Source organism: Zalophus californianus, chromosome 1 (genome assembly GCF_009762305.2).
Source record: "Zalophus californianus isolate mZalCal1 chromosome 1, mZalCal1.pri.v2, whole genome shotgun sequence".
Classification (NCBI taxonomy): domain Eukaryota; kingdom Metazoa; phylum Chordata; class Mammalia; order Carnivora; family Otariidae; genus Zalophus; species Zalophus californianus.
The window spans coordinates 85,879,318-85,900,064 of NC_045595.1; the positions used below are offsets into that span (position 1 = coordinate 85,879,318).

The window sequence follows — 20,747 nt, forward strand, 5'->3', positions numbered from 1 at the left end:
TGCTAGGGCAGCAACTCTTATTAGGCCAATTGATAAAGGGCAAGAATCAAGCACTGATTCTGTCTTTCATCATTTTTATAACAAGATCTTTTTAAGTAGAGGCTACTGACCACAACCAGGGTTCCAGAGAACATCTTTATCTCAGAGCTCCACATCCACCTGCAGACACCCTGTTGGTGAGGAATGGTAGACGATTTGGGAAAGACCCAAGTATTTGATCCATTTTCTGGAGAGGGCTGATGCTCACAGCAACACTTCAAGTTTGAGGAAGAATCGTACATCAGCTTAACCTATCTCTTGCATAGACTGTAAAAGGGTCTCCTGTCACAAGAGAAAATATCTTTCCACAGACTCATTAGGCCAGAAGAGATCTTTAAGAATCGCTTTAACACAGCTCATCAGCTCTGGGCAGGTCCTTTCACCCATGTAAGAAATATTCCTTAAGGTACCTGTTGTGTGCCAAGCACACTGCTGAACAAGACAGGGCCTTACCTGCGTGGAGGTTAAAGGTCAGTGGACTAAACCTAAGTCATCCAGCCTCTTAAAATCCTTCCTGAAGAGAACAAGGAATAGCAAATTAATAACACACTCAAGCAGTGCTCTACCAGGCACTTTATATGTTTTATCACATTTAATCCCTGTAACAGCCTTAGGAGGTATGTAGTATTATCTCTGTTTTATATGCAGTTGCAAGTGTGTGCACACATGTGTGTAATTACAAACTGAGGCATGCCACAGTTGAGTAACTCGCTCAAGGTCATCTATCTAGTGAGCAGTATGAACCCAGCAAGGGCTCTCTCCAGTCTGCGTTCTCAGCCACCACACCATAAATTCAAGCTGCCCTGGCTGGAGATCTGGACTAGCCCGGCAAACAAGGGCAACGGGCCATTCTCGGCCAGCAGACCAGAAATGCTGTTCAGCTCTCGGCACCCGAAACGACACAGAGCTGGAAGAACGACAGTCCGGGCAAAGGTCATGACCTGGCCTGTCTCAGCAGGTTAAAGATGGTGACAGGGACTCACTGGCAGGGGGGCGGGCAGGACAGGTGGACCTTGCTCGGCGACAACAGCAGACTGACAGGCAGACGGGCTGTGGCGGTGGGTGAACGGAGGCAGTGCCTGGCACCTCCCTAGGCTCCCATCATCTCATGCTGCACTCAAGATGCTCACCCCGCATCTCCACTCCCTGTGCAGAAAGGCCTGGGTTGGCCACTTGCTCTGTACCTTGTGTCCCCTTCCCCGCCAGCTGCCTTTGCCAGTCAGCAGAAGGACCCCCCTGCTGCTCCCACACCCCTGAATCTCATGGTGCTAATTCTCCCATGCCTCTGGAGTACTCAGCTCTCGAGCCCAGCCCTTGGGCCTGGGCCCTTTGGGGCCAACTGCTGAGTCAGGGCTCCTTATAGTAGCCAGAGCTTCGCATATTCCCCTCACCTCTGAAACGCTGATGACCTCTGCCTTGAGTAAACTTTGAAATTCCCATCAGGGCAAAAGCCTCCCCTCCTTTCCTCCTGCTGAATTCGAATCTGGGATTGAAACGGTTGACAAATGATCTTTGCTTAAAACTTGACAAAATTCAAAATAGGGCAGAGGCTAAAATCCTGGTGCCAGCCATCATCAGGCCCCATAAATCAATTCCGTGTTTAAGCTACAAAGTCCTCACACTGTGAGGCCTGCAGCCACAGAGATTACAAGGTGCAAGCTGTCTTTTCCCAACGGCTCAGGAACAGAATCCCAACTGGGGCTCCTGTGTCTCCAGAACTGATCTTTCCTTCTTCCCAGACTCCCTTTACCCTCACAGTGTTCTCCAAGCTGGCAGCCTTGGGCCCGACACTGTGTGTCACAAAATGGTCTGGCCTCAACCTATGCACTCCTTTTGGATTTTCTAAAAATCTAAACGAAGGCAAGAACAGCAGTCTGCTTTCTAGCAGTTTCATTAGAGCAGCCTTGGGATGAGGCTCCACCATTCTCTCTACCCATCCTGGGGACTGCCTCCCAACCCCAGGCTTAGCAAGGAGTTGCATGTCAGTTGCTTTCTTTAAGTCATTCAACAAGTATGTGTCTAAGAGCTGCTGGTGCCAAGAAGAACCCTGGCAAAGAAATGAAATAAAAGAAAGACAGGATTTGGAAGTGGCTCTGTACCCCCTAATCAATCCTCAGCACATTTTTAGAGGCAGCCAGCCTAGTCATTGAAGGCAGATCCGACATGTAACGCAGCAGTCACCAGGGCCTTTGTCCCAAACAAGAAACCGCCTCCTGCAGAGAGTGTGAAGGCAGGCGGCCAAGACACAGAGCACAGGAAGGGTTTCGTTTGAGAAGAAACTAACAATTAGTCAGGATACACACTTAGGACATTCATTAACATTAAGCCAACATGCCAGACACTCAATTCCCTAAAGCAGTTTTCCTCAAAATCTCCCATTTCCAAACCCACCTATGATGGTCTGAAGAAGCAAGGCTCCGGGCTACAGGAAGGTGAATGAAGGCATTAAATATAAAGAATTTTCAAAGTAAAATGATTAGGAACATGTTTAAATTATAAGTTTATTGAGCATAAGATATAAAGGTTGCTATCAAATAAAGATAGCTTACATTTTACACACAAAACAGCATTCTTGTATGATTAAATTTAAGTCTACGTCTCTTTTTTCCCTAAGAGGAAAGAAAACCTATATTGACCAATTCAAGATGTCATGAGATAATCAAACAGTTATTAACAAAAGAAAATAAAGTAAAAAATAATTGAATCAATGAAGTCTTTGTAAAAAATTTATCATTTAAGTCTGTCAGCTGGTTTTGCTTTTATGCACCAGCTGGTCACTTAGTTCAGCCTTAAAAAAAAAAATTGCTGAGCAGAGGTAAATTTGTCATTCCACAAATCATAGCTCTGTTGCTGTCCTGGGCAGATTTCACAGCTTTCTCTTTTCTACCTTTGCCCGCTCCCTACCACCACTTCTCAAAGCAAATGTGTTCTTTGGGAACGTGGCTGTTTTCCAGTTGCTTGGAGAAAAAGTCTGTCATGGGAGGTGGGCCACAAATATAGAACAAAGTCTCTTGTGAAATATGATCTCTTATCTCCTTCTCCGTTATTCTTCCTTCTACCAAAAAACAGAATAAACACCAAATAAGCCAGAAATGCCCGTACTAAAATGAGGAAGGACTAACTACAACTCAATAACAGGGTTTATTTCCAGTAACCCAAGCTCAGGGAGTCTAGTGTGGACTCATTCACACGATGGCTCCTGGTGGCAGCACCAGACGCCAGACCCAAGCAGAGAATGCATCGCCAGGCTCCCTAAGCTTACGGCGAGCAAAGTGGGGAGCTAACCATCATGCACTCTTCGGACAGGGCCAGTTAGCTTCCTGATCTCCGGCAGAGATTCAGAACCGGCTTCAGCAAAGTAAATAAACTGGTGAAAAAAATCTTTCCAAGCAGGGGAAACCACGGGTAATTTAAATGACCATTAATGGCAAATGGCATCAATTCAGTCGAGGCTGGAACATAAAATCTTTGGACGTATACTACAGTGATGACGCAAAGGTCCCCTTAAAATATGTGGAAAATAAATTTTTAACATGGGCAGTAAGAACCCTATATATAATAAGGAAATCCAACCAAATCTCTCCCTATTTTTCCATGATGAATCACCTCACAGTTCCCCAGGTAGTGACATCCCAGGAAAGCAACTACCCTCCACCAGCTGCCCAGGCCACCAAACAGCCGCGTGGACATAGTCAAAATATCTCCGGGGGACTCACCCATGATGTATGGCTTGAGGTCTGCACTGATTTGGGCTGTCTGTTTCGTAACATGCAAACTGCACGCAATCTTCTCAGGAAATTCATTTACTAAATCGAGGATATTTTTCTGGAATGTCAAATGTATTTGGTCACACTACAATTTTAAAAAATCAAAACAGATGTGCACAGCCACTGCCGCTGAACCTCGACTCCCATTCTGCACACGTCTGCCACTCTCTTCCTCTCTACTTAAAGAGGTATTGTTTGCAGCCTTGCAGGCCGGAGCATTCACAGTACAGGGGGCTATTTGGCTTTAATTGAAATCTGAATATGCTAACAAGCATATTACTAACTCTCCGGGAGTTTTTTCTTTTCCCTTTTTCTCAAGCAGTGGCAATTAAGCAGCAGTTTCACTGACCACAGTTGTGTCTTTTAACTGTTTCTGTTCTTTTGTTCATCCCTGCAGCTGCAAAGCAATCCAGAGTGAAAGCCTTCTCCTGTCAAGTGTACTTCCTTTCAACAGATGCAACTGAGGGGGGGTTTCAGTCACCCGGCAGGGGCCAAACTCCACGCCCCTCACCTCCTCCTATAACCCGCGAGCCCACCTGTAGGTCTCCTGACTCTGTGGATGCTGGGGGCTGTGGCCACCTTTCTGTTCACTGGCCTCCAGATTCAGGCCCACCAAACCCGTCCTGGCCTGGCCTGTCACTTCACCGGGAGCCTCCTCAACACTAGCTGTTTCTCTGTCCTGCCTAAGAAGTGGTGGTTAATTCCCCATCTGAACATGATTAACGCCAAGCCTTTTGTTGCCACGAACTCTCGTTGAGAAGACAGAAGTAACGGAAGAAACTTCCGGAGACGACTCCCACCTCGCCATGAGTTTGCTCACTGCAAGCTAGGAAATGTCCGTCTCTCCCCTACCTTAAACAGGAGCTCACTGGTATTCTGGGCACTGTAGAACAGCTTTATCGTCCCCATCTCGTAGCCGCTCCCTCTGTGGGCCCGTTCTCTGTGGAGGTCGGCCGCGTGCCGCAGGATGGAGAGCAGAGGGTTAATTCCGACTCCTCCTGCGATCAACACGAGGTTTCTAGAGGCATCTGCAGGCTGCGGGTCAAAGAAGAACTCTCCACCCACTCTCACGGCCACTTCAGAGTCAAGTGTACACTATGGCAGGAAAGAAAAGATCTGTGAGTCCTTTGGGGCACAGGCCTTACACCTACTGCTCTTTAAGAAAACGGACCACCTCTGCCTCCTGCATTGTTATCAGTGCTGAGGACTATTTTTACAGCCGGCTCCCACTTGTCCCAGGGCACTGTGAACTGGCGCCACTTGCCCATCATACAGGCCGTTTGCTCCTCTGCCTTTGTGATCCGTACCGCACAGCCGCTCCAGAACCGAGCAGAGGGGGACTCTCTTCGGTCATTTTGCCACTTGCTCACTTCTTAGGTGATGAGCCGGGCTGTGAAAGAGGCACTGGACTCAGGGGACAGCTCTGAAGCATGAGTTTCCTTTTCTGCTCAAAGCCATGGAGCTGAGACAGGTGGGCTGGGGCAGGTGTCATTACACTGCGGCTGCCCTGGGCTCATCAGAGAAGACTCTGGGTCCGGGCCACCAGCAGGGCACAGCCAGAGCTCTGCTGGGCAGGCTTGAGGCCGGCCCCGTGATGCTGGTCGGTGCTGCGCGCTTCTCCCCGGAGCAGCAAGAACAGGCGCAGAGGCTTCACTCACCAGGGGGCGACTACCATACCCCCAACCCAGCAAAGCACCTAGTGAGTGAGGTCACTTAGACCCAAACGACCATCAGAGCTGAATGCACTGGTTCTCCATGGTGACAGAGACCCCGAAAGGAGGTGTTTTGGAAACATGTGGTGATACTTTTTTATTGTCATGATGGTTTGGAAAACCCAACTGGCATTTAGAGGGCAGGACCAGAGATGCTAGCTAGATGTCTTGTGAAGTTAGCAGTGCCCTGGAACTGGCTCCCACTCAGCTGCTGGTTAAATCTTGAGGATTTCGCGAACCAGGTTTGTTTTTTGTTTTTTTTTTTTTTAAGATTTTATTTATTTATTTGACAGACAGCACAAGCAGAGGAAGCAGCAGAGGGAGAGGAAGAGGCAGACTCCCCACTGAGCAGGGAGCCTGATATGGGGCTGGATCCCAGGGTCCTGGAATCATGACCTGAGCCGAAGGCAGACACTTAACGAACTGAGCCACCCAGGCGCCACATGAACCACTTCCTACTGGTAGTTTGAAATCAGCCACTGAGGGAGTATCTGCAACACAGAAATCAGCAAATGCTGCAAATCATGACTTTTTGTACTCAGCCAGTTTAGCAGCACAAGATTGCCCTGCAGAAACTTCTGAGTGGCCCATGGGACATACATGGAGATGAAAACTGGTTTGTAATGATCTGCGACTAGATCCTAACTCACTTACAAAAAACCAAAGCACTGTGTATGGATCTAGTGGCGTCCGAATGTTCCAGAATGTACCCATCGTGTAGACTGTATTCCATTGTATCCAGAACGTTACCAAGTACGCTCACCGTTCTGGCCAGCCACATCCCAGCTGGTAACATGCATGTGTGGTTCCTCCGTCACCAGACAACAGCCAGCGCCGTCTGCACCTGTAGACAGTGTACTCACGCTGATTCTACGCTGAGGAACAGCCGTCTGACTACTTCATTCTCTCTTCTGGTTAAGATCTGCCCAACCACTGATCTAGTGAAATACACAGTCTGTGACTAGGAATCCCCCCCTCCTTTTTTGTAAATTTCTCCTTGGCATTACATTTAGAGAATTATGTCACCAAAAAAAAAAAAAAAAAAAAAATCTTTCATGTGTTGATTACATTAACTTTGAATTTCATTTCAGGACAGTTCTAGAAAGAAGGCAGCAGATCTGATAGGGTTGAGACCTCTAGTTTGGAGAAAATGTACTGATGTAGGAGTCAGAAGACTGAATTTTAATCACAGCCTATGAAATCCATCAAGTTCCTTCATTTCTCTGAGCCTCTGCTGCCACATCTGTTAAATGGGTACCAACACCTGTCCTGCTCACCTCACAGGGCTGTGGTGGCCATCACGTGACACCCGGCGGGGAAGAACTCCCTGCTGGGATGCTGCCATCTAGCTCTTTTATAGGAGGGGGTTTTAGTCACTGAAGCTGCCAGGGAAGAAAAAGTGCTGGGGTGCCGGCTCCCTCCTTCCCTGCCACTAAAAAACAACCCAGAACTAAAATTTATATGAAGAGCGAAAGTTTGCTCTTCATATAAATGGAGGAACATTACATGTTCCTGATGTAAATCAATGAAATGAACTCCCTCCTAAGAAGCAGTAACTTATCATGTGCTTTTTAAAGACCAAACCCTCAACATTCACTCCTTGGCGCCCTGCATGGCAGGTAGACAGTTAAGTACTTATTTTTTTTTAAGATTTTATTTATTTGGGAGAGAGAGCACAAGCAGGGAGAGCAGCAGAGGGAGAGGGAGAAGCAGGCTCCCTGCTGAGCAGGGAGCCCAATGCGGGGCTCGATCCCAGGACCCCGGGATCATGACCTGAGCCGAAGGCAGACGCTTAACGACTGAGCCACCCAGGCGCCCCCAGTTAAGTACTTTTTGACATGAATTTAATTTGGGGCTTTACAACTTAAAGAAGAAGTTAAATCTTAAAGAAGAGTTAGTCTGAGAGAAATTTAAGAGAAAACGATAATTATTTTCATTCACAAAAGAGGTCCTTTCTGGTAAACTATCAAATGAAGGGAAATCCCTTCTCTGAGGGAAAAGAAAAACATCTAAACTAAACAATTTTAAATACATAGGCCATTTTTACACGAAGGATGGTAAATGGGTTTTTATTTTCGACAAAAGAAATGAGCAGCAAGGGAGCATTCTGTTAGGACTAACTACAATCTAGGACTTACTACAGTGGCCACCAAAGTGCTTTAAAATGCCCTTCCTTTTCAAGTCTCAGAAACAGAAGCTATGGTATGAGAAGTTCTGCCTAATGATGCCAAAAGACTGAATCTCTCTGTACCTTCCCTCCCCATCTTGCTTGCCTGTACACCTCTCTCTTTATCACTAAGAATCAAAGAGTAAAAGAGACTAAGAAATGAGAGAGAAATAATTTTCTCCAATGGTCATCTTTAGCAGGATCAATAATTACAACAAAGCCTTTAGGGTACTGTTTTTGAGACCTGAGTATTTTCAAAACCCTAAAGTTGGCAAAAAAAGAAAGAAAAAAAATGTGCCTGCCATCTCCTTAGTGACAAAATAATCTTAAATAGATCTATCTTCTCATTTGCTAGCATCTGGAAAGAATGGAAAAGCCATCTTTGTCTTTTATTGATCAATAAAAGCTGCCAAGGTAGCATGAACACAACACTCCAAGTACTGTACCCTATAATACGGAAGTGAGTAAAAGGACATTACCTTCGATTACACGGCCATGTTTTAGGTACAGATTTTCTACTTGTGAAATAAACAACTTTTCCACAGCAGCTGGAGTCCAGCACACAATAGCTGTCTAGAACCCTTTACCCTGCCAGGAGCCTGAGCCAAAGCAGATAAAATAAAGGAAGACATTTATGGCACTTTATCCCATGTCGCAACAGAGCAGCCTGCTGCCACCCAGACACTCACGTGCCTCCATTGTCCACTCTAATAGCTTAATAAGACAAATCCTCAGGAGGAAAACAGCCACCTGAGAATGGTTCCAAGACAAATCTGACTTCATAAAGGCTGTTTGCAACTCCCACCGGGTGGAGTGGGGCCGGCACTACAATTAAAATGTGCATTCAAGCAATGCCACTTGGAGATTTTCTACAGCCTCTAGGAATAAGTTCCTTCATTGAAATGCCAATGAGGCATGAAACCAAGCAGGGAGCTATGGAGCAGGACCAGGTCAGGTCACGTGGGAGGCAGATAACCGGAGGGAGCTCATGGCACTAGGAGCCGAGATGGCCAAGCTCACTGTAACCCTGGGCAAGGGGCACATGGAAACCTTGCCGCCCCCCCCCCATGGCATTTTTTAGAGATTCAGGATACAGCCTACATACAGTAATGGGTGGGAAATCCAAAGAGAATCCAAAAAGGAATGAGGCAGCTGGGGACACATGGAAGGAATGACTCAGAAGGTCGGAGGGTAAAAATGTGACAGGATACATTGAGAATGGAAATGCTAAGGCAAGCAGCTGCCTTATTCTGAACAGATACAACTTGACATGGAAACCATAATTAGAAGAGACATTTTTTTATGCCCCTATAGATTTAAAAACCTTTTATTTTTTTAATTATCTTACAGTAAAACTTTTTGGGGGGAGCGGAGAAGGGAGTATAGTTCTGTGGATTTTAACACACACACACACATACACACACACACACACACACACACACACACACAGAGATCTGTCTTACTACCACCAAAACCAAGATACAGAACAGTTCCATCACCACCAAAACCTCCCTCTGCTTTCCCTCTATGCTCACACCTTTCCCTACCCCTAACCCCTGTTAACCACTCATCTGTTTTCCACCATTGTATTTCTGTCTTGCAGAGTGCGACAAAAATGGGATTATAGAGTACGTAACCTTTGAGACTGGCTTTTTTCACCCAGTATGTGGCTGGCCTTTTGAGACTCACCCAAGTGGAGTGCATCAATGGTTCATCCATTTTTACTGCCGAATAACAATATATTGTATGAATGGATCACAATTTGTTTATCTGCTCACCTCTTGAGGGACATCTGGGTTGTTTCCAGTTTTTGATAATTATGAATAGAACCACTGTAAATGTTCACGTACAGGTTTTTATATGAACAAGAGCTTTCTGTTTCTCTAGAATAAAGATCCAGGAGCAGTATTACTAGGACTTATGATAAATGATAATTTAATTTCATACAAAACTACCAAAATGTTTTCCAGATTGGCAGCAGTATCTAGCACTCCTGCTAGCAATATAAGCTATATAAGAGACTTCTGGTCACTCCACATCCTTACCAGCACATGGTTTTGTCAGAATTTTTAACTTCAGTCATTCTAATAGGTGTTAGAGATATCCCCCTATATCCAGTTTTAATCTGCATTTCCCTAATGATGGTCAACATCTTGTCATTGTTTACTAGCTGTCCTTATATCCTTTTTAGTGAAGTGTCTATTCAGGCTTTTGCCCATTTTTAAATTATGCTTGTTTTCTTTCTGCGGACTTTTGCGAGTTCTTTATGTATTCTGGATATTACATATCCTTTGTTGGATATCTAACGTGCAAATACCTTTCATTGAGTCTGTAGCAGTGTCTTTTGCAGAAAAACGTTTTTAATTTTGATTAAGTCCTATATATCCATCTCCTCTTTTACGGATCTGGCTTTTGGTGTCATGTCCTAACACACCTACCCTCAAGTTCAGAATATTTCTTATGTTTTCTTCTAAAATTGTTATGGTTTTGTGTCTTCTACTTACATCTGTAACCTATTTTGTGGGAATTTTCAACATAAAGTAGGACACTTAGGACAAAGTTGTTTCTTTGCATATGGATAAACAACTGTCCCAGCACTGTATATATGTTGGAAAGGTTATCCTTTTGCCACTGAATTTCTTTAGCACTGTCGTCAAAAATCAAATGGCCATATGTGTGTTGGATCCAATTCTGAATTCTTTATTCTGTGCCATCAATTTATGTGTCCACCCCTTCACCAATACTACACTAATTTGATTACCATAGCTGTATTTTAATCTTAAATTTGAGCAATGTGATACTTGCCACTTTATTCTTCTTCAAAACTGTTTTAGGTATTCGAGTCCCTTTCCCCTTCCATATAAATTTTAAAATCAGTTTATAGCTACAATATTTGTACTGGTACATTCCTTTCTGGCAAAGGAGATAAGAAAATGTCTGGGATGGGATAAAAGTTGTTGGTAAATATAGAAGGCACTCTAGAAATAAAAGGGATGGTCAAAAACTAAGAAGACAAACAACTGATTTGTGCAGAGCTCATTCTTTGTTATCAGAGTTCTCAGAGGTAATGAACAGTCAGCTTATGTAGCATTGTGTTGAGTCCCTTAGTGAAACATGAGTTATTAGCCACAAATGTGGATTCCCTCTCAGGATCCTGTGTGAAGAGCTCTCCAGAGGCAATGGCACCATGGATTTAGCAGTGCTCAGCACTCTAGGCACAAGTGGGATAGAATCAGAAATCACCTCCTTGGGGCGCCCGGGTGGCTCAGTTGGTTAAGCGTCTGCCTTAGGCTCAGGTCATGATCCCAGGGTCCCAGGATGGAGCCCTGCATCAGGCTCCGCACTCAGCAGGGAGCCTGCTTCTCCCTCTCCCTCTGCCTGCCTGTCTACCTACTTGTGCTCTCTCTCTCTGTCAAATAAATAAATAAAATCTTTAAAAAAAAAAAAAAAGAAATCACTTCCTTTCCAAATGACAGAATAATAGTTTAATTCCTCTTATTTAGGATAGTTAGGACAAAATAATCTGATTTATAGGTTTACCATTTATAAGACACACAGACAGAGAGCTAATTTAAAAAAACTTACATATAAAGTAAAATGTTTCAATACTAGTGTTCAACTGAACACTGGTAACCGAGAAGGTATTTTCAGATCCCAAAATATTTTTGAGTCTTCCTTAATGCATCAAAAAGATTCTGCTTCTTTGACCATTCTGGAGTCTGAATTCTGGATGTGGGGGAGCTCTTTGTGAGCATGTACCCTTCCCACTCAAGCCTAGGTTTCTTAGGTGCATTAAGTGAGCTGAACACAAATTTTGTGCGTAGGCAGAGATGCCCAGATCTCCAAGTTTAAATAGGTTTGCTCACCTGATTGTGAATCCAGAGAGCAGGAGGGTGGTTCGCATATTTCACTGCCAATTCTATCATTCTCTCTTGTTCTAGTAGTCTGGGGCTGGAGCATATTGAGAACCCACCAACCACAGAGACTCCTGGAATAAAGAAATCAATCCTAAAAAGAAAGGCAAATAAACTTTTTGTTGAAGCAATTTTAAAAGTGGGCAACAAGATAAGTAAAACTGATAAACTTTAAGCTAGTTAAGAAAAAAAGAGAAAAGATAAAATTAGTAAAATCAAGAATGGAAGAGGGGACATCATCACCAACCTTAAAGAAATAGAAAAGATTATTACTGGAATTCCATGAACGACTGTATGACAAAAATTTAGATAACTTAAATGAAATGGATACGTTCCTAGAAAGACAGAAATTACCAAATTGGGCTCAAGAAGAAACAGAAAATCTGAACAGATCCCTAACAAGTAAATAGTTTTAGTAATTTCAAACTTCCAGGCAAAAAAGGATAGGCATCACTGGTGAGTTCTACCAAGGATATAAAGAACGCTAATCTTTTACAAACTCTTTCCCAAAAACCAGAAAAGAACCTTTACCAACTCATTTATAAGGCCAGTATTACCCTGCTACCAAAACCAAAGATATAACAAGAAAAGAAACTAAGTTCAATATCCCTTGTGAATACAGATGCAAAAATCGCAGGAATATTAGGTTGCTTTAACATCTGAAAATCAATCAGTGAAAAACACCACTTAGTAGAATAATGGACAAAACCCAGGTATCATCTCAATAGATGCAGAAAAGGCATTTGGCAATATTTAAGACCCTTACATAATAAAAATACTCAACTAACTATGAATAACTGGGAACTTCCTCAATCTAATAAAGGACATCTACAAAATATCCAACATTTAATGGTGAAAAGCTACTTTCTCGCCTAAAGACAGAAACAAGACAAGGATGTCTGTTCCTACCACCTCTTTTTAACATTGTACTAGAGGTTCTAGCCAAGGCAATTAAGCAAGAAAACGAAATAAAAGGTATCAAGATTAGAGAGGAAGAAATTGCAGATGACATGATGTTGTATATAGAAAATCCTAAGGAATCCACTATAAGGATGTTAGAACTAATAAGCAAGTTCAAATGATGCTGCAGAATACAAGATTGATAAAAATCGATTGTATTTCTATACACTAGCAGTTAACAATCTAAATGTGAAATTGAGAAAAATAATTTTATTTACAATAACATAAAAAATATTAAAACAACTGGGAATAAATTTAACAAAAGAAGTATATAAGACTTGCATACTGGAAGCTACAAAACATTATGGAGAAAAATCAAAGAAGATCTAAATAAATAAAAAAAACACCTAATGTTCACAGACTGAAAAACTTAATAATATTAAGATGGCAATACTCTCCAAATTGATCTATAGATTCAATGCAATGCCTATCAAAACTCCAGATGGTTTCTTTGCAGAAACTGACAAGTTGATCATAAAATTAATATGGAAATTCAAGGAACCCAGAATCATCAAAACAATCTGGAAAAAGACCAACAAATTTGGAGGACTCACACATTCTGATTTCAAAACTTACTATAAAGCTACAGTAATGAAGACACTGTAGTACTGGCATTAGGACAGGCACATAAATCAATGATAAAGAACTGCAAATCCAGAAGTAAACTCTTAAATATGTAGTCAGTTGATTTTTGACAAGGCTACCAACACAATTCAATGGCAAAAGAACAGTCTTTTCAATGAACCATGCCGGAACAACTGGATATCCACATGTAAAAAGAATGAAGTTGGACCCCTACCTCACACCATATACAAAAATTCACTCAAAATGGGTCACAGACTTAAAGGTAAGAGCTAAAATTATAAACTCTTAGAAGACTCACACAGGAGTAACTCTTCATGGCAATGGTTACTTAGATAGGATACCAAACACAAAAGTCAAAGAAAAACTGGAGAAACTAGCCTGCAACAAAATTCAATACATTGTACTACAAATGATACCATCATTAAAAGGTAACCTACAGAATGGGAGAGAATACTTTCAAATCATATATCTGATAAGGAATCTGTATATAGAAAATATAAAGAACTTTTACAATTCAATAATTAAGACAACTCAAAATATGGGCAAAGGATTTGTATAAACATTTCTCCAAAAAAGGTATGTAAATGGCAAATAAGCATGTAAAAAGTTGCTCAACATCATTAGTTACCAGGAAAATGCAAATCAAATCACAAGAGCTATCACTTCATACTCAACTAGGACTGATGGCTAATTAAACCAACAGTAGTACTAGTAAGGATCCTGAGAAACCAGAACCCTTCTACACTGCTGGTGGGAATATAAAATGGCGCAGCCACTTTGGAAAATAGTTTGCAGTGTTTCAAAATGTTAAACAGAGTTACCATATGACCATCAACTCCACTCTTAAATATATACCCAAGAGAAATGAAAATATATGTCCATTCAAAAACACATACATGAATATTCATAGCAGCATTATTAATAGCTTAAAAGTGAAAACAATCTAAATTTTCATCAATTCATGAATGTATAAACAAAATATGGTATATCCACAATGGAATGAAGTACTGATACATGCGACAACATAGATGAACATTAAAATTATGTTACTAGAAAGAGATCAGTCACCCGAATAGCCAGAGGAATGTTGAAAAAGCAAAGCAAAGCTGGTGGCATCACAATTCCGGACTTCAAGCTCTATTACAAAGCTGTCATCATCAAGACAGTACGGTACTGGCACAAAAACAGACACATAGATCAATGGAACAGAACAGAGAGCCCAGAAATGGACCCTCAACTCTACGGTCAACTAATCTTCGACAAAGCAGGAAAGAATGTCCAATGGAACAAAAGACAGTCTCTTCAACAAACAGTGTTGGGAAAATTGGACAGCCACATGCAGAGGAATGAAACTGGACCATTTCCTTACACCACACACAAAAACAGACGCCAAATGGTTGAAAGACCTAAATGTGAGACGGGAGTCCATCAAAATCCTGAAGGAGAACACAGGCAGCAACCTCTTCGACCTCAGCCGCAGCAACTTCTTCCTAGAAACATCGCTAAAGGCAAGGGAAGCAAGGGCAAAAATGAACTATTGGGACTTCATCAAGATAAAAAGCTTTTGCACAGCAAAAGAAACGGTCAACAAAACCAAAAGACAACCGATAGAATGGGAGAAGATATTTGCAAATGACATATCAGATAAAGGGCTAGTATCCAAAATCTATAAAGAACTTATTAAATTCAACACCCAAAGAACAAATGATCCAATCAAGAAATGGGCAAAAGATATGAACAGACATTTTTCCAAAGAAGACATCCAAATGGCCAACAGGCACATGAAAAAGTGCTCAACATCGCTCGGCATCAGGGAAATCCAAATCAAAACCTCAATGAGATATCACCTCACACCAGTCAGAATGGCTAAAATTAACAAGTCAGGAAACGACAGATGTTGGCGGGGATGCGGAGAAAGGGGAACCCTCCTACACTGTTGGTGGGAATGCAAGCTGGTGCAGCCACTCTGGAAAACAGTATGGAGGTTCCTCAAAAAGTGGAAAATAGAGCTACCATACGATCCAGCAATTGCACTACTGGGTATTTACCCCAAAGATACAAATGTAGGGATCTGAAGGGGTACGTGCACCCCAATGTTTATAGCAGCAATGTCCACAATAGCCAAACTGTGGAAAGAGCCAAGATGTCCATCGACAGATGAATGGATAAAGAAGATGTGGTATATTACCATGGAATATTATGCAGCCATCAAAAGGAATGAAATCTTGCTGTTTGCAACGACGTGGACAGAACTGGAAGGTGTTATGCTGAGCGAAATAAGTCAATCAGAGAAAGACATGTATCATATGACCTCACTGATAGGAGGAATTCTTAGTCTCAGGAAATAAACTGAGGGTTGCTGGAGTGGGGGTGGGGTGGGAGGGATGGGGTGGCTGGGTGGTAGACATTGGGGAGGGTATGTGCTATGGTGAGTGCTGTGAATTGTGTAAGACTGTCGAATCACAGATCTGTACCTCTGAAACAAATAATACATTATATGTTAAAAAAAAAAAAAGATAGCAGGAGGGAAAGAATGACGGGGGGGAAATTGGAGGGGGAGACGAACCATAAGAGACGATGGACTCTGAAAAACAAACTGAGGGTTCTGGGCGGGGGGAGGATGGGTTAGCCTGGTGATGGGTATTAAAGAGGGCATGTTCTGCATGGACCACTGGGTGTTATACGCAAACAATGACTCATGGAACACTACATCAAAAACTAATGATGTAATGTATGGTGATTAACAAAACATAATAATAAAAAAAATAGAAAGAGGTCAGTCACAAAAAGGACCACCTATTGTATAATTCCATTGATATGAAATGTCCAGAATAGACCAATCCATAAAGACAGAAAGTAGAACAGTGGTTGTCAAAGCAGGGGAGGATGGGGAATGAATGATAATCAGTATAAGGTTTCTTTTTGGGATGATGAGAATGTTGTAAAATTTTGTTCTGTTGATGGCTGCACAATTTTGTAAAAATACTAAAAACCACTGAATTGTAAACTATAAATGGGTGAATTTTATAATACGTACAGTATATTCCAGTAAGACAGTTTTTTAAAAGTGTAAAAAAAAAAACAAAATGGGCAACAAAAACTTTTTCACTGGCATTTGACAAATTAAAATGCTGATGTGACCTTCTAAGTTCCAAAATTCTTATATTTCCTTTTCTTCTAACCATACTCCTATAGTCTAGAACTCTTGCAATTTTCAAGCCTTTGATACTTCTATGCCACAGAAAATCTTTTTTGGTGGGGATTCTAGGAAATGCAACAAACCTAGTTATGTACCAAGGAAAGAAAAATTTATTAGAACCTGGGGCCACAAAAAATTCTCCTACCAATGTGTAGAAAACAAACATCCAATCTAGATGTTTCTCAGCCATCAAAGAGCAAAAGTATCATTTAACCCCATTATTTTCATGTAAGCCAAGAGGCTTACATGAAAAGCACACTATGTTCCCTACTGATTTGATTTATGACTTTAAAAGATGTTCTCTTCTGATCTTTGGCCTTAAACATCTGGACATTTTTAAGTCTAGTCTTAAAAAACCTGAGTCTGGATTGGAAGTGCTCCAGAAAAGGTCCCCAGCCTATTTTTGTCTATATTCACTTGATTCTTTTCCATCAATACTTTTATTTCCTTCTCATTTCAGATAAGACATAAATATAAAAAGACTATAGTTATTATTTATTAACACAGTTGCTGTATGCTTTCAGAGAAGAAGTATAATAGTACCTCCACAGCTTCCATGTTTAAAAAAATAAGTTAATCAATGAACTACTTTTGCAGCTTCATCTCCTGAACTATAGTGCCCTCTGCTGCTTGATGTTGATAAAGACCATTCTCTCAGGGAAAGGGAAGCCTCTAAGTAACTTTGGAAAGCAACCTTTAAAAAAAAGAGACTCCTTCATTAAATGCTACAGAATTCAAATGACATAAAAACTTCATCTGAATAGATTTAAGAAAACATGCATGATACATATTTAATAAAGCATCTGTCCAAGAAAAAATTAAGTTTTAAACATACAAACACACACACTTACAAATGCCCTCTTGAGGCCAAGAGCTGAGGCGCCCACTGCACTCTCATATGAGTGACTATAAGAACGGCGAGGAAGAGCCTAATTCTCTAGTGAAGCCGCATATCCGCATCCAGCTGTGACACCCCAGGCAGCCTTGTCCCGCCCACAGATGCAGCCCTGGTGCCCGGCACAGAGCAGACACACAAATCATGGCTGAATGTCAATGTTTTACCGGGAGATCCTAAAACTCTTTAGTCCTCAGCTTGAGGGCTTAGAGCCCCTCCCTCATCCCTTGTGCAAACACTACAGACACCTCCTGCTTCCCATGTACAGGCCCTGTGGTCAGTGCTGGAGGTAAAGATGCCAAGTATGTCTGGATTCCTGCCCTCAACAAACTCACCCTAATGGGGAGGAAAAGTAACAAATAAATACAATTACATGGACTATGATAAAATCTGCTTAGAGGAGAGAAAATGCGCATCATTTGAGACCTGTCTGGAAGAACTGGGACTTAGCATAGATTTCTTCGTAGCTCCAACATATGTGATTCTGATTTCATCAGGAAAATACTAATAAAAACCACTATTTTATTTTTTTAAAAGTCTGCTTAGAGGGGAGGAAAGCAGAGGAAGAAGCACTCAATTCTACCAGGCGTGGAAGGATTAACAGAGACTTCACAGAGGAGTCTTAAAAGACACACAGCACTCACGAGACAAGCATGGAGGACACAGTCTGAACGAGGACACCAAGGAATGCAGCACTTTCTATGTGTGGTCACTCGGGAGGCAGGGCTGCCGCACACAGCCATGTAGGTTAGCTACTGTCTACAATGCAGCGGCCCTGCTAGAGGGAAGAGGTAGAGTCTTCTTTCTCTAATCTTACGCCTCTCCTCTATTACTTCTTGGAGTCCTTCTCTTGGTCACTTTCACACATGAAAACTTATGTTACCTTATATGAAATCAAAGACACACCTTGCTCTTTCCAAAAATGCTTTGGCCTTGCTTCCCCTCAGTCCTGGCAAGCCCAAGTGTGGAATGAGTAGTACTGACTAGGCAGGAGGGGCGCCAAAACAGTGGAGATGTGCACTCATCCCCTCCTACTGGGCCTGCTGCTCTTCCAACCAACAGCAGGGCAACCCGCCAAGGAACTAAGTATTGGAAACTGTCCCCGGGGCCTCACCAACACAGATGACTTAAATGAGTGAAACACTAGCTATAACAAAAAGCAAAAGCAAACTAATAAAGTTAAACATTAGGCATTGTGTTAAACACTTGACATATCCCAAGACAAAGGAATGTTACTACTCCCTCTTTAAAGACAGGGAAACTGAAGCTCAGAGAAAGAAAGAAACTCCCACATCACAGAGCTAGAAAAGCCCCCAGGGGAGTCATGAAGTCTCCAGAGCACTAGGCACGTGACACTGTGGTAGAGACTCCCTCAGGGGATGGACCCAGCCCACAGCAGTGAGTGCCACAAGGAACACTGAATCCGCCAACTTCAGGCACTCACACATTACAGGAGGACTGTTGGTGGCACACTCTAGCCCCAAGAGATAATTCCAATCTTTCTATCATCAGGAAGGAGAACTTCTGAGAAGGTCAAGAGTGAGGCTCACCAAGGAGCTAGGTGCTAGGCAGTGGATCTACCGGTGATAGAAGCCTAAAAGGTTCAGCTCTGCTCCTGGGAGTAATGGTTTTGAGGGAGTACCCTCTTTTGACCTTTCTCTTTAGATTGGATTTCTTGAGTTCTCGGAACTGGTTTCCAGTACAGGAACTAGTCCCCTCTGTATAGCACAGGAAGAGCCCCAGAGGCTGATCTCTGGTCTATAGGGAAGGTGTCTACCTGGAGCTCTGTGCTCAAAGCTCCAGAGCATTCATTCATTTATTTAGAGGCCGGTCTAGAGCCTCCCTCTCAGTTCGGCAGGTGTCAGAGGAGGCCAGTGGTCAGGAATTCAAAGATGTGGGATCATGGCCCAATCTCTGACCCCAAAGATAAGCCCAAGAACAATTCTCTTATCTCTAGCAGCACCCCACTCTGATAATCCTAACTATACAAACTACATGGCAGCCACACCCATACACTCCCTCTCCCTAATCCTTGCCCTCTTCCCTAGAATGCCACATGGTGCTTACTACCAAGCTGATGATCTAACAGAGCACAGAACAAAAGCCATCCCAGCAACAGCACCAAAGATGCAGACATCACCAACCTAAGCAAATGGCCATCCTCTAAGCAAGAAGTCAAATATCCAAAGGAACTTACAACCCCCGGAGCCATTACAATAAGTCAGTGGTAAGGGAGCAATCTTTTAAAAGGGAAGGTTCTGATGCCAGGAAGGAGTGCTGATGGACACCTGGCAGGGAAAGGTCAATACTAAATAGCCAGAGATGACCACCCTGATGTCTGCCCTCTGCAGCAGGAGTCAGGTGCATTCTAAAACCAGTTCTGGGTGCCTGGGTGGCTCAGTTGGTTAAGCGACTGCCTTCGGCTCAGGTCATGATCCTGGAGTCCCTGGATCGAGTCCCGCATCGGGCTCCCTGCTCGGCAGGGAGTCTGCTTCTCCCTCTGACCCTCTTCCCTCTCGTGCTCTCTCTCTCTCATTCTCTCTCTCTCAAATAAATATATAAAATCTTAAAAAAAAATTAAACCAACAAATTAAAAAACAAAAAAACAAAAAAACCAGTCCTGACATCAGTGAGATTACAAATCCGTTCATCGATATGGGATATGTTAACACCTACCCTGAAAAATTTTACCTTGAGGATCACAAGGGAACCCTATTTCTTTATATATCACTAAAAATACCACGATATACTTTTCTGATCAGGTAACTACAGTTTGCAAGTGCTAATATACTTGCAGGCACACCAAGGTAGCAGCATTATAAACCAGTGCACGGGCTTTCTCTAATCAGGAGTCTTGGCGCAAATCAGAGTCGGAGGCCCAGAGACAATGCTGCGCACAGGACCCAAACACTTCCACAGAAGGGAAATACGGAAAGACAGATCATTACAATTAAAGTTTCCACTTTTCAATGTAATAACTGCTAAACTATTTTTGAAGGGTAAAAATGTTGCCCGCCCCCCTAAAACAGCCCAAATGCATTTAATATGTATCACTGAACATGTGCAAAGATTGCAGTAAATTGCTTCACAAACGCAAATTATTGCAATCAGCATCTTGTTTTCTAGTTCTAAATTCAAAGGCAAACTATTAACACAAGACTGCTAACTCTCGCTATTATCACACATCCTCCTTCTAACAAAACCACATTTCCAGATGGACTGCCAAAATTAGTCAAGTGACTCCTAAGAAATACTACAAGATTGACATGCCAGAAATTCACTTAGAAATGAATGCTTTATTTAAATAAAGGAAACATACACCCAAACACACCTTTCCTAAGGAAATACGAGCTGCTTTATTTACAATTCCACTTGAATTGCAACTCAGTGAAGGCATTCGCAGGAACAGTGGGACAGCTGGGCTGTTACCCTGTCAGTATTCTGACTAGTCCTCGGTGTCAAATCGGGCAGAATCAGGGGTGTGGTGCAGGCTGGGCCTGACTGGGGGA

The 20,747-nt window shown here is 42.5% G+C and overlaps 1 protein-coding gene across 3 annotated transcripts in view; it reads right to left on the reverse strand.

Moving 5' to 3' along the window:
* Positions 1-2,519: 2,519 nt before the first annotated feature.
* Positions 2,520-20,747, reverse strand: part of OXNAD1 (oxidoreductase NAD binding domain containing 1) — a 40,691-nt gene continuing 22,463 nt past the window's right edge. For all 3 annotated transcript variants that reach the window (XM_027584527.2, XM_027584528.2, XM_027584530.2), the window contains 4 exons: positions 11,552-11,693; positions 4,659-4,901; positions 3,756-3,864; positions 2,520-3,094 (listed from right to left, as the gene is read on the reverse strand). In XM_027584527.2, the coding sequence (XP_027440328.2) occupies positions 2,940-3,094; positions 3,756-3,864; positions 4,659-4,901; positions 11,552-11,693 (649 nt within the window). In that variant the 3' untranslated portion in view covers positions 2,520-2,939. The remainder of the gene's footprint in view (positions 3,095-3,755; positions 3,865-4,658; positions 4,902-11,551; positions 11,694-20,747) is intronic.